Below are 14,882 nucleotides of genomic sequence, written 5' to 3'. Positions count from 1 at the left end.
GACAAAGTGCAAAGGGAAATGGCAGCAGAGCAGACACTTAAATGTTCAATATTGTTTTCCAAAACAAAACAATTTTTTTGGGCAAAATCAAACACCGGGATGAGGCTAAAAGGATGTGAAGGTCCTCCTAGAGAGCATGCAAGGAGGGGGAAAACATAAAATAGTTTTGCTTTAACTTTTGTTAGAAGAATTTCTACTGTATGCAAAAAGATTAGTTAATCACATACAAACAGCAAATAAAGATAAAGCACAATATAAATAAATGCAGCAAAATAGGAGAATAAAAGAAAAACACAAAAGTAATAAAACATAATACAGAGCTTTGGAAGTGCAATAATACAAAGTGTTGGACGTGCAATAAAGTGACAACAAGCATGCAGACATAAAGGAATTAATCGAAAGAGACGGACCAGAGCAGAGCCAGAAGCTGAAGAATTTAGCCTGAACTGCTGAAACCTTTTTTAAACGCTGGTAGGAAAAGCCCACAGATGTGACACTCAGTGAAATATTAGATGTACACCATGCTAAAAATGACACCATGCAACATAAGCCACCAAGATGTGTTAGTGAGAAGACCCTTCACCCAAATTATAAGTGCCCAGTGAAGAGAGATTCAATGTTTTCGTTGTTGTTTAGGTTTGTTGCGAAAAAAGAAAAAAGTCCTAAAGAAAAGCAAAATCTCCTTCTAAAGGTCTTAAATTTAAATTGAGATAACATAAAACATACCAAGAATTAGGCAGTGGCATTCAGCTTGCCTTTAGCTTTAAGCTGTACAAGAACACAAACTGCAGAACCATCAATAAGGCCAGCTGTTTAATTTTGAAGTTCTACAAACAAGTGGTAAAAACCATTAGGACGCTTTTGGAAAATTTCCAAATACTGTAGAATATTGGTTTGAGAGCAACTTGGTTTGAGAGCATTTTGCAAGACAAGCCGATATACAAGTAGCGCCATGTCAAGTAGTGTCACAAGTGTAAAAGAGAAGAGAGGCCTCTAAGTGTAGCAATGTGGTTACATTTAATGAAGGTACAACATTTAGAAACTCACATGATTGATGATTAAAACGGGTACATCCAAGTATACAGGCATCCGGGGGAAAGCTGTCCACATAGATCGTCCTTCTCACAGTCATCGACGTGGTCCTTTCTATACTGCGCTCCACGAGCTGTTCAAGCCGCGCTTTCAGATCGCTCTTCTGCAGGGTAGTCTTCACGATCACAGACTGACAGCCGTGAGAGCAGGTGGTGAGGAGGATGGTCTATGTCAGGGGTGCCCAACCTTTTGAAGCGCGGGGGCCACTTAAGCGACTTGGTAAACGGTCACGGGCCACAATGAGCGGAGTGGAAGGATGGCAGCCCACTCTATAGAGACCACTGAACTCTTTTTTTCGGATTGGAGGTAGGCGTTTGTAAACGGACACAAGTCCATTTACATCTGCCACCTCTTAGAGGTGAATGGAGGGTCCGATTGGGTCGGACTGACCATGTGAAAGGGGCCTAAGGCTGCTATCACACTGATGCACGGTTGTTGACCCGCACCTGTGGCTTTGCTGCACTTTGCCATAGACTTCTATCATATCCTATAGGTGTGGTGCACTTTCAGAAAGCACACCAAACTCGCAGGTAATAGAAGTTTATGGCTCAGTGTAAACCGCAGGTGCACTACTCTGCACCTGCGCATCAGTTGAAAGCAGCCCAGTACCCACTACAGAACAGATATGCCCGTATATACACTGTGATTTTAGTAATAAACTTACCTTTAATAACGGTATTCTATTCTATTCCAGAGCAGGAGGTCGCGGGCCACATCAAAGAGCTCCGCGGGCCACTGGTTGGGCACCCCTGGTCTATGTGGACAGCTTTTCCCCCGGATCCCTGCATACTTAGATGTGCCTCTTTTAATCATCAACCATGTGAGTTGCTAAATGTTGTACCTTCATTAAATGTAACCATATTGCTACACTTAGAGGCGCCTCTCTTCTTTTATTCTCAGTTGTGACGCTACTTGTATATCAGAAACCCATCAAATCTAAGACAGCTGGAGCCATATGCTCAAAAAAGTGGGACAAATTTGCAGTTGAGCAGTGTAGAAATCTTGTTCACAGCTACAGAAAGCACTTGCCTTATAAAAGGTGTGCTACGAAATATAAGGTTAGAGGCACCGATAATTATGCAACGCAGAAGCATGGACTATGGAATAAAGAATGGTGGATGCCATTTATTTGTGTTTGTTACAACTTATTGAATGTTAAATTGTGATTCTTTGAAAAAAGGAGTATCAATATTTTTGGCAATGATCATACACTTGCTATAGCTACTGTTCCCCAGTAACAACACCATGGTGTAGACCATCGCCGTGACTAACCATTATTTTCTATCCTATCAAAATCCATTTTTTTTTTTGTGAAAATTGGAAAATAAGCAAACTGAATGCCGCTGTATAGATATTATGTAGCATGCAAATTACTATATTTATGTGCTAAGCCAAGACTATTTTTACACTATGTTGGGCATGCTCACTGCTAAGAGTAATGACACTCTAACAATGAGCAGGATTATGGATAAGGACAGAGATGTTACTGGTACCTGTAAAATGTATCCGTCAGGGGCGGCATGGTGCTGCTGCAAAGCCTCCTTTAGCCTATGCTGCAAGAGGAGGTTTTCCGCCAGGAGATCGGACACTTCCTTACGACTCTGCTCCAGCTGAATAGGAAAAAACAAACGTAACAGTTATTAGGTATTCATGAACAAACTATTTTATGCTCTTATTTTATATTCATGGTTTAGCCATGATGTGTGTGGCCTTGTATAACCCTTTCCGAGTTGGGAGATCTACCGTATTTATCGGCGTATACCGCGCACTTTTTTGCCCTTAAAATCGTGGGTGCGCGATATACGCTTCCCGCGCTGTGTTTGAACGCCATCATCGACATATACCGAGCGCAGTACACTCGGCCAGGCTCCGCTCCCCTCGCGGTTATGCAAGAGGAGCTGAGCGTGCCCGAGTGTACTGCGCTCGGTATATGTCGGCGGCGGAGTTCAAACACAGCGCGGGAAGCAGGGATCGGCTCAGAGACAGCGCGGGAGAAGCGGGGAGGACACGAAGGCCGCAGACGGACGCCGGACCGGACAAGATACCAAAACTAAGTAATAATAAAAAAAAAAAAATTCCAGGAATTTCACGTCTAGATTAGGGGTGTGCGCTATACGCCGGTGCGCGCTATAGGCAGATAAATACGGTATATAAAAAAGTATACAAACAACCCATTTCTGTTAGAGATCTATGGTAACAACATCCACTTTAATTTTAGAACATCAGAATTGTAACAACAATACAAACAATAGTTATTTTTGCCAATCTCATATAAGCAGTGCCTATTTACATGGCATAGTGATTATGTGTCACAGAATTCAAATTTTTGTGGATCTCCACAAAGTCTACAAACTTCAATATCGTTCAGATTAATAGGAGTAGGCTGAAAATAATTTAAATACAATGTGGAAACGAATATATGATTTTACATTTTGACCATAGATCCGCTTTAAACTGCATGTCTGAGCATTATTGAAAGAAAAAAAAAAATTCAGTACAACGCACATTTCTCAACTTTAATTCTTTTAAAAATGCTGCAAGTACAATATCCTTTAATCTGCCAGAAATTCAGTGACTTCCAAACTTCCTGTGTTGCACTAAAACTCAAAGCATTGATGTCAGCCCTTTCTAAATTCTTTGTTGGTAAGGTTGAAGACACCAGTCAACCCAGTTCAACCTGTGTAGGTGTGCATAATCATTTCCCATATCCCTGTATACCGTGCTCGGTTAACATACACGTCCAATAGTTTAAAAACAATCAATACTTCCTGCTGACACCACAGATAGTGGAAGTGAATGCCACATCCTTGTTGCGCTAACAGTGAAAAAAAACCTACGCAGTTTAAGGTTAAAACGCTTCTCCTCCAGTTTTGTCGAGTGGCCCCGTGTCCTCTTGCACTCCCTGAGACTGAACAGTTTATTCCCTATGCCAAAAACGCTATTGTGGTATTTGTTTATTGCTATCATATTTCGTCTCTAGCGTTTCTTCTCCAGAGAGAATAAGTTTAGTGCTCGTAGATGTTCCTTGTAACTCCAGTCCTTTTTATTAACTTTGTTGCCCTTCTCTGGACTCTCTCCAGTTCCCACAACTCCCTCCTGAGGATTGGTGACCAGAATTGGATGGAATACTCGGGATGGCCGAACCAGAGTTTTATAAAGTGGCAGGATTATCATTTTATCTCTGGAGTAAAATCCCATGCCAATAGTCTGCTAACTTTGCTTGCTGTAGCTTGACATTGTATGCCATGACCGAGACTGTGATCTACTAGGACCCACAGATCTTTATCCATCCTGGATTCCCCCAGAGGCCTAGTGAGTAACTTGCATTGGCATTTTTAGCCCCCCCCAAGTTCATTACTTTACATTTTCAACATTAAACCTCATTTGCCATGTAGTTGCCCACTCCATTATTTTATTCAGGTCTCACTGTAAAATTTCTATATCCTGATGTGAAGTTATTTCCCTACTTAGCTTTGTATCGTCAGCAAACATTGAGATTGAGCTATTTATACTAACCTCTATTTCATTTATGAAAAAACTCCACCGAATTGGTCCCAGAACAGAGCCTTGGGGTACTCCGCTTACCACTCCAGACCTGAGTATTCGCTACTTATCACCACCCTTTGGACACTGTAACCAGTTTTCTATCCATGTACAAATCCTATGGTCCATGCCTACAGACCTGAGTTTGTGAATTAAGCATCTGTGGAGGACTGTAGCAAATACTTTTGCAAAATCCAGCTACACTGCACCACATCCACCGGTCTTCCCTTATCTAGATTGAAACTTCCTCAAAGTATGTTAATAGATTGGTTTGGCAAGAACGACCTTTCATAAACCCATTCCGATTACTACTAATACGGTTTTCATCAGCAGATAATATATATAGTATATATATAGTCCCTTATCCCCTACAATCATTTACATACTATCGATGTTAGACTTACTGGTCTGTAGTTCCCAGGTATAGGTTTCAGCCCTTGATTGAATTCTCCCTTGCTGGATTACAGAACTCGAATTTGATCCCTAACCCTTCTCCATATTCATAAACCGTTTTATTTCCTAGCAAAACAATGCTGCTTGCCTTAATATCAGTGGTTCTCAACTCCGGTCCTCGGGACCCACTAACAGGTCACGTTTTCAAAATAACTGAAATTAACTGAAACGTTTTCCTCAAGGTAATATTTCAAATCTGGCCTGTAAGTGGGTCCCGAGTACCGGAGTTGAGAACCACTGCTTTATATCCATGAGCCTGCCCATGTATTGTTTTTAGGGAAACCACTCTTGGCAGATCTAGTTTTGGGGGTGTGCTAATGTCAATAGGAACGGTCCCAACAGGTAACCTTACAAGCCTTGTGATGATGTCATAGTGCGTAATAAATAACGGTTTATTTTTTTAATACTATAGGAACAAGGGAAAATAAAAATTCTGCAGCATGCAAGGGAGGAGGAGGTTTGGGGTAGATTTGGGTTATGCCTATACAAATCTTTAACTCAGCATTACAAAAACGGATTATGAGAAGGAGATTGTGATATATCTTTTCAGCCATTTAACGCCATAATCTCAGTGACGGTTACCTGTTTTTCCAAAAGGACAGAGATCTCTTCAGGCGGGTATTTTTTGGAAGGGCTCGGTGGCAGGGGAGAGATGGGTATCTGCCTCTCTTCTCGCAGTGGGGTTGTTTCCACCTGCTGCCAACGCTGCTCGATTTCCACGTGAACATTTGGCCGGCCATCAATGGCATCTGAAGATGTTGGACTCTTGTCCACCTCCATGTGAGAACACTCTTCTCCAGAGGGTTCCTCAATGGAATCTGAGCTTTCAAACCTTTTCCTGCGTTCTTCCCTTCTCCGAGCCCGCTCTCGTTCAAGCTCCCCTAGGTCGTTCTTTGAGTCCGTGGTGTCGTAACAAGATATGGACTTCAAGGCCTCGGCTGCCTGCGCCCTCTCCTGAGCCAGTGCTTGCTGAATGGGGCGGAATTCAGCCCAATCGAAGGTTTTGGAGCGTCCCTCTCTCCTGCGCTCTCGTGCCCGGCTCCTCTTTTGCTCCCCATCGACATCTGATTGTTCAGAGTCCTGCTTGTCGCTCTGTATGGAACTGGAGACGAACGAAGATGGAGCTTTAGTCTTCTCCTCTGGCAGAGAACTATGATAAAATAAAGAAACCAGGTAAGTACACAGTTACTACTGAACTGGCCTCATTCACACAAACAGGTGTAACCCAGAAGACCCCCAGACAGTGCAGGAAAGTTTTAGAAGACAAGACTTCCAGAAATATAATTATACACATTATATTACAGGAACTTAGTACGAAAACTACTAGAAGGAACTACGAGTTCCAGCTGTTGGTACAGAGGGCATGCTGGGAATTGGAGGAGATTAGCAGCTGCCGAGATAAGGATTCCCATGCACAGTTGACAAATACCACTAAGAGGGAAATTTCTGAGTCCATAACTTCACAACATTGGGTTTCAGACAGGTCCACAAAAAGAGGGCAGCACATGAGGAAATACCACCAACAATAAACAACCTTAAAAAAAGCCCCCCTTTTAAATGTTCAGGCATTTGAATGTAGTTTTTGTTGGTCAATTACTATTGTTTCCACTGAGGTTGGCAGCCATTACTTTAGGATGTCCTTATAAAGTCAGTAAGTATAAAAAGAAAAAATAATTGCTGGATGATCATCCTATGTATTCAGGTCTGAATGGCATCTAATGTCTATGGCTTGCTTAATGGCGTTAACTCCCTGAACCAATTGCCCACAAGGTAACCCCCCAGGAAAGTGCTTCTCCTAGCGGGCTATATGAGGAGCCACGTGAGCCGCTGAGGGACCCCAGAAGTCGAGGATTGGGACGACTCAGTGCAAAACAAACTGCACAGTGGAGGCAAACATGATGTTTGTTTGTGTTTAGCCTGTGGGCTAAATGAGAGAAATCCAATAGCCAGCTGTTTTGACAGCCTGCAAAAACAGCTGTCAGATTACCCCTAAAGGGACTGGATCTGATTGGATGCAACCACTATTAGGCCAACAATTTGCCAACTGGCTTATTCAAGAAAAGTTGACTGAATAGTCAACTTTTATCAAGTTGGGTGGTGCCTAAAGGGACACCCATGACTCAAAATTAAGCCCATTCAGCAGGAATCTTATATTTGAGTCGCATATGACCAGCTTAACAGACTACGTAGCTTACATGATCACTGTACCTGCCTCCCCTCCATTTTTTTGTTTTCTGTCATTTTGAAAGTGTAAATGATGGAAATAAAATCTAACTTCTTTTGACATATTATAAGAATGTCCAATCTGTAATTTGATGCCTTTGAGATTTTTCCGTCTTTCCTTGGCTTCGTTATGCACATTAATACAAATTTTTACCTGGGGTGCCCAAACTTTCGATCCCCACTGTAACTGTGTGGGTACCCACACTATATTAACACCCCCCCCCCTTCCCGTATTCATATCGCCAACATTATTTTGTACCCTACACACAAACCACACACAGCTCTACTCATAGCTGCCTGTGTAAACTTCAAAGACTTCTTGTGATCTTATCTAAAGACTTGTAATGTCTTCCTAATGTAATCTCCTTCTAAAAGCAGAACAAAGGAGCTCCAGGATTTCCTGGAAACGCAACACAAACTATCCACATCAAGATTTTGTCGCGCTGGATATGCTACTTTTGTGTTTTGCCCGAATCTGAGAAAATGGATGACTGCTGAAAATATGTATAAATCACAAAACAGCTAACAGTTATTATCTGATAAAAAGTCCCTGGCTTGAGTAGGCCAGCTCCCATCAGCTCTCCTGTGCATACAGAGATACATCTTAAGACTCACTTATAGCAATCATATTACAGATATCATTTTTTCTACCGTGTTTTCCCGAAAATAAGCCCGGGTCTTATATACATTTTGGCAACAAAAAACACCGTAGGGCTTATTTTCAGGGTAGGTCTTACCATGTAATGTGATGTCTTCTCTCCCCCTCTCCCTCCCTGCCTGTCAGGAATCCTCAGTATGAACAGAGTTAAAATGCTTGTAAAATCCTATAATCCACTCTATTACAGTATTATATAATGTACAATGTGTGTGTTTCTGTAATATAATTGTGACAAATACCTTCATTATAGCGCCGCTCTACGCTTCTGTGACCCGCCGGGAGCTCTCTTCCCCGCAATTATATTATAGAAACACACACATTGTACATTATATAATACTGTAATAGAGTGGATTATAGAATTTTACAAGCATTTTAAACAAGGGCTTATTTTGGGGTAGGGCTTATATTGCAGCCCTCCTGGAAAATAACACTAGGTCTTATTTTTGGGGTAGGTCTTATTTTTGGGGAAACTCGGTAGTACAGGTAAATTTGTGAAATGAAAGATCAGATTGACCTTAAAACATGAATGTTTACATCTGTGATATCATAGTCTTAGGAAGCAGGGGTTTTTAGGCAAACCTGTTGCATTGCCCTGAAAGAGAAAAGCACAGTGTGACGGAACCATCCAGCACCCCGTTTGAGTGCTTCCATTAGTATGCAGCTTCCTCCAATCTGGATAGAGGAACCAGATATTATAGCAGACTGTACAAGACTAGCCGACAATAGCTTGTATGAAAACTGGATTGTTTATTGAAAACACACACAGAATTTATAGTACACCAGATCAGGTGAGCAAGATCACATTATTGTATGCAAAGGAAACTGTATACAGGAATATAATTAAGGTAACTAAGGAACAACAAACTACGCTAATCCACCTCTAACAACTAATAGCCAACAGTGATATAATTAACATGAGCTAATTAACTAAACCAGATGGAGTATACAATACTAGCAGACAGACCGAAACAATAGGTGACCCCCAACAATGCAATAGACACAACCTTGTGTATTCGGTCCACTAAACACATCATCAGAAGACATAAAATGTCCAAGCAGTCTGATACAGTGCAATTAATCTTCATAGATCTTCTGAAGAGTATGGTTGATAAATATTTCTGTCCCAAGTAAAGGAGCCTCTCCAACCCAGTCTGCAGGAGGGCCATCATAATTCCTCTGACTATTGGCCTATATATGATTAATATTACATCTTTCCATCCACTCCAGAACCTTTATTGGGTTCAGCTTTTCTGCCTCCTTCCCCCGCACATACCTGCTTCAACTTTGCTCCCTCTTCCCTTGCATTTGCCCCCAGCCTTCTGAAACATTTCTCAGGTCCCAGAAGGCTGTGGGACCATTCACAGCTTGCACATGCGTAGCGAGGGTCCGGCTACCCACACCAAACATGCTGATGCTGGAGAACCCAAGACAAATGAAGAACCGGCTCTGCATAAAGATAGGGCTGGATCCTTAGACAGGTAGGTGTCCTTTTATTAAAAAGTCAGCAGCTACAGTACGTATAGCTGCCGACTTATTTTATTTTTTTTAATTCTAAGGTGAAGATCCTCTTTAAAGTCAGTGCCAAACAGCTCTGCTACCATCACCTCACAGGGAAGCTGGAGCAGGCAAAGTCCTTAAGGGTTGTCCCTAGCTAAAAATCGAAAGCAAGGCGTACGGAAATTGCTTTACATGCCAAATTACATTTATAATTTGCATACTTCTAGGACCCTCCAGTTCCATGGCTGCATGACACTGGGCGGCGACAGCACACTACTATATCCTACTTGCTACTTGTCCCTCTTTGAACCTGCCGTTTGGACAACCAAACGATCGCCACCACAGTGAAGGTCTGCCTAAGCTCTGACTGTTGTAAGTCCTCCTAAACATACCCCTTCCTTTCACCCGACAACTTACAAAGTAGGAACTCCCACTGCAAGCCTTATGTCAAATTTTAGCTTGGGTGTAGCAAGACTGATTTCAGAAACCTGTTTAATTGAAAAATTGGCTTGTAGAGTTCAAAAGGAATACAGGTAAGTTCATGTGAGATAGAACAGCCTATAAGGTGACCTTGGTCGATAAGATCCTTGGCAAGTACTGCTTGCAAGCTATCGCAATACACGGCATGAGTGCAGATGACAAGTGTTTGGCATGGTACAGGAGCACATGCAGGTCTGGCAAAGACAAGCAAGGAGCCAAAAGCTAATAAAACTTAAAAATAAGGCAATTAATTAAAAACAAAGAGCTGCATCAGCAGCCTCTGTTGTAGAAGCAAATTCCCGGTCATGATGACCATCTTGTAACATCCAACAACCAGAAATACAATCTGAACTGGGGTCATTAGATGGAGCGAAATTTTACTTCTCTGGAATGCCTAATACATGCATACCTGCAATGATGAGGCATATAAATGAGAACAATTTCATCCTAATATGCACACCCAGATGCCGACGCTAAAAGCTCAAGTCATTGACAGGAAAGCCACATAGATTTTTTTGGAACCAGCACAACGCACCGTAATATCTGCTACTCAAAAAGCCCAAGGAGGAGAAGAGTTGAATCCTAGAGACTGTCACTTAACTTGGCCTCTCACCCCCCCCCCCCCCCACCCCGGCTCTCAAGCTGAAGAGTCAGACTATGAAGTAAAGTAAGCAAATATAAATCTGTTATTAGTAAGCATGCAGAGTTCTAATAATTTAGGACTAAGCAATAAGCCTCCTGCATAAGCTCTGTTGTAACAGGTCCTCTTTAAAAAAATAAAATGCCTGTGAAGCACAGTGGTGGCAGCCATTTTGCTGAAGTAATACACACTGGAATGCAGTGCAGTCCAGCAACTGGAATCAACAATGACAGTCTGAGCTCTATATATCGAAAAACACAATTCCCTTCAGGGAAACTACAAACAAGCTTTATGTCAGACCCTTACCTGCTTTTGTTCTGCAGTTACTGCATAAAGATACACAGTACCCCTTGCTATTGCTTTTAAGTCTGCGGCACTCTCATGGAGAGAAAAACTGCAGTTAAACTGGACAGCTCTGCGTCTCAGGGTGTCACCAGACAGGAAATGAGGGGAATCACTCCAAAGGAGACAGTCACCTTGCCATCACCTTGAACAAGGGGTCCCTTGTGGCCTGAAACATCAGTGCATGCCAAATGTTTATTTTAGTTTTTTGAGTTGTATGGAGACTTTTTCTTATAACTGACATAGTGTCACTATAGGCCGAGCACCCCAACATTGGGTGTATGGTGCTGCATGGATCAGATGATTTTCTACCAATTCAAATCTGACATGTTACCAAACACTCCCTACGCTCTGCAAATCAACTGTCTGGAGCTCGTCTTCAACAGAACAGTTCACAAAAGTAAAACTGTTCCATTTAAACTCAGTGGCCACCAAGAGTACTATGTGACCCCAATGTTTATCTCATTTGGGTGTAAGGTTCAATTTAACTGTGCGCCTGTTTGGAGTAAAAATCAGTTTATAGCGATATTAAACCCAAAAGCTAACATTATACAAGCATACTCCCACTTTTAAGTACACAATGGGACCAGAGCATGTATGTAAATCGAAAATGTACTTAAAGTGAAGAAATACTTCTAGGGTGTAGTTGGGGGGCGTCGGGGGGGAGGTAGTTGGGGGCATAGGGGGGGGGGGGGGGTAGTTGGGGGCATAGGGGGCGGGGGGGGGTAGTTGGGGGCATAGGGGGGAAGGTTGTAGTGGAAGCGTCAGGGGTTGTAGGGGAGGCGTCGGGGGTTGTAGGGGAGGCGTCGGGGGTTGTAGGGGAGGCGTCGGGGGTAGTAGGGGAGGCGTCGGGGGTTGTAGGGGAGGCGTCGGGGGATGTAGTTGGGGGCGTCGGGGGATGTAGTTGGGGGCGTCGGGGGCGTCAGGGGGATGTAGTGGGGGATGTAGTTGGGGGCGTCGGGGGCGTCAGGGGGATGTAGTGGGGGATGTAGTTGGGGGCGTCAGGGGGATGTAGTTGGGGGCGTCAGGGGGATGTAGTTGGGGGCGTCAGGGGGATGTAGTTGGGGGCGTCAGGGGGAGGTAGTTGGGGGCGTCAGGGGGATGTAGTTGGGGGCGTCAGGGGGATGTAGTTGGGGGCGTCAGGGGGATGTAGTTGGGGGCGTCAGGGGGATGTAGTTGGGGGCGTCAGGGGGATGTAGTTGGGGGCGTCAGGGGGTTGCAGTGGAGGCGTCAGGGGTTGCAGTGGAGGCGTCAGGGGTTGCAGTGGAGGCGTCAGGGGTTGCAGTGGAGGCGTCAGGGGTTGCAGTGGAGGCGTCAGGGGTTGCAGTGGAACAGGGTGGGCTACGCTCTTGGAGCTCCAGCTCCTTCTACTGTGGCTGCAAATTATCTGTACTGTACTTGCGAGGCACACGCTCTCCAGTAGAATGTATCAGTTTACATAGATGAGACAAACTACTCAACACTGGCAGGTGTGATTAAAATGATCAGCTCTTATAAATGTATATAAAACCTTTATCCCAAAAGGGGGGGGGGAAACAGCTGTAACCGATTATAAACTGTGAGCTGGAATTCATCTTTTATTTGTTTAGCGTATCTAAAGCCTGGTACACACTAACAGTTTTTTTTTCCGTTCAACCCAATGGTCGGAGCCGCTGCACTAACAATCGGACGTTAGTACAGCGATCTCCCCCTCTCAGCTGTTGGTTTTCCTGCATGCTCATCCAACAGAACCCGGGCAAACATACCCAGGGGCCGAATGTCGGGCGGTTTTTATTGAACCGGCCAATGTCTCGCTACATTTGGTCTATGTGTACGGGGGCTTTAATCTGCGAATACATTTTACACTACCCCCCTTTAGACAATGCTGCTGTGCATCCTGTTCTCATTCCTCCAGAACTTTGTCTCAGTAATACAGGAGGTGTGTTACTGACCAGATCACCAGGTGAAAGCAGAGCCAAAGAAAAGGAGAATGAATGCAGCCACTGCATCTAATGATTGGTAAGCTGCAATATAATTCCATTTTTGGCTTTGGGTTTAATACCGCTTTACTCTACATTGCTAAATCTGTCTCTATTTGCTGCCCAGGATTCCAGGCTCGGGGTCACAAGTACACAGAAATGTTGTCTTCTAGACTTCTAAATGAGAAGCAGCCTGATCTGTGGCTATTTGTGTCTCTATATAACTTTATAATTGTCCCCCAGCGTTCTTCTCTGGTTCCAGTAATGTTCTCTCGCTGGGCCCATTGCAGCCTTGATAACGCAGACTAAAGCATAGGAGGACGGTGGTGCTTTACACTCATGTGACAAATGCCCACAGTTCTGCCCTCAGGCCATCTGCCTTTCTGAATCTGACTCTAATTCACGGCATAACAGCCCAACTGTGTGATATTATAGAACAGTTGCTATATTTCTATTACAGCGTCGGTAGCTTTGTGTTTTATTTATGTTGTCACAAGACATGCAGTAGAGAACCAACAACTCTAAGGCTACTTTCACGCTGGGGCTTTGCGCCATCGTTTTTGTGGCGCTATTCGGCCGCTGGCGGGGAGTTTTTAACCTCCGCTAGCTGCTGCGTTTTTTTCCTGGCAATTCGGCGGCGCTGTCCATTGACTTCAATGGGCAGGGGCGCTTTAGAAGCAGTGTATACACCGCTCTCACAGCGCCTCAAATATGCGGCTGGCAGGACTTTTTGGAGCGCCCTGCCAGCGCACCGCCCCAGTGTGAAAGCCCTCAGGCTTTCACACTGGAGTGAGAGAAGAGGCTCTTTCAGGGCGCTTTACAGTTGCCATTATTAGCGCTATAGCGCCTGCAAAGCGCCTCAGTGTGAAAGTAGCCTCAGGGCTCATGTACACTGACCTACAGTATTTCTTAGCTATGGGCCCTTGCAACTGCTCCGCTTCGCTCCACAGCATTTCATAAACCAAAACTAATACAAATCTGCGTCCACGGTCCTGCATATGGACTGTATTTTTCTCAGTATGCGTGTAAAGGTTTGCGCTAATGTGTACTGGACTGTATGTGCCTATGCTTAGGGCTGATATGTAAACAGCATGGCCCGGATTCACACACATCGGCACATATTTATGCGGGCGTAGCGTATCTAATATACGCTACGTCGACGCAGCGCACAGATGCAAGCACTGGATTCACAAAGCACTCGCCCCCAAATCTACGCTGGGTTTCCTCGCTGTAGGTGGAAGTGGGCGTGAGCCATGCTAATGAGGCATGACCCCATGTAAATGATGGACTGAGCGTCTTAAAGATACGAATAACGTACGGCGCATGCGCCGTCCCGTGGACGCAACCCAGTGCGCATGTGCAGAATCACGTCGGAACTACTCCCTAAGATACGACGGATCACTGCCTACGACGTGAACGTAACCTACGCCCAGCCCTATTCACGTACTACTACGTAAACGACGTAAAATACGACGGCTGTTCCCTGGTCCATACCTTTGCTTGAGTTGCGCCTCATAGATGGGAAATAACTATACGCCGGACGTAAGCCTTACGCAAACCGCGTATATTATGCGCCGGGCGCAACTACGTTCGTGAATCGACGTATCTCCCTCATTTGCAATGAGGCGCCAGCGTAAATATGCGCCCACGATACGCCGGCTTAGGAAAGTTACATCGGTCGGATGAAGCCTATTTTCAGGCGTATCTTGTTCTGTGGGCACGGAGCACAGATACGATGGCGCATAGTTACACTTACGCGGCGTATATCGAGATACATCGGCGTAAGTGCTTTGAGAATCTGGGCCTATGTATTCTGCAGCACCGATGCCGATTATATTTTGTTTACATTTTGGCCCTGAATCATTCATTTATGCGGCAGCAGCTTATATGCAGAATGAACTTATCTTCAGTCATTATAATGACTGAACACAGAGGTCATTCTGCACACGAGCTACCGCCACGATTGGTTGCTCAGGGCCTGCATGTAAACAATAGG

At 44.2% G+C, this 14,882-nt stretch overlaps 1 protein-coding gene across 9 annotated transcripts in view; it reads right to left on the bottom strand.

Annotated features, from left to right (window-relative positions):
- Window positions 1–14,882, bottom strand: part of LOC120943194 (myosin phosphatase Rho interacting protein) — a 224,446-nt gene that overhangs the window by 35,564 nt on the left and 174,000 nt on the right. For all 9 annotated transcript variants that reach the window (XM_040356353.1, XM_040356356.1, XM_040356355.1 and 6 more), the window contains exons 14-15: window positions 5,671–6,238; window positions 2,586–2,702 (exon numbers count right to left, since the gene is read on the bottom strand). In XM_040356353.1, the coding sequence (XP_040212287.1) occupies window positions 2,586–2,702; window positions 5,671–6,238 (685 nt within the window). The remainder of the gene's footprint in view (window positions 1–2,585; window positions 2,703–5,670; window positions 6,239–14,882) is intronic.

Source organism: Rana temporaria, chromosome 6, assembly GCF_905171775.1.
Source record: "Rana temporaria chromosome 6, aRanTem1.1, whole genome shotgun sequence".
NCBI lineage: Eukaryota > Metazoa > Chordata > Amphibia > Anura > Ranidae > Rana > Rana temporaria.
The sequence above is the reverse complement of the archived record's forward strand: the minus strand, read 5'-3'. Positions and strand labels throughout refer to the sequence as shown.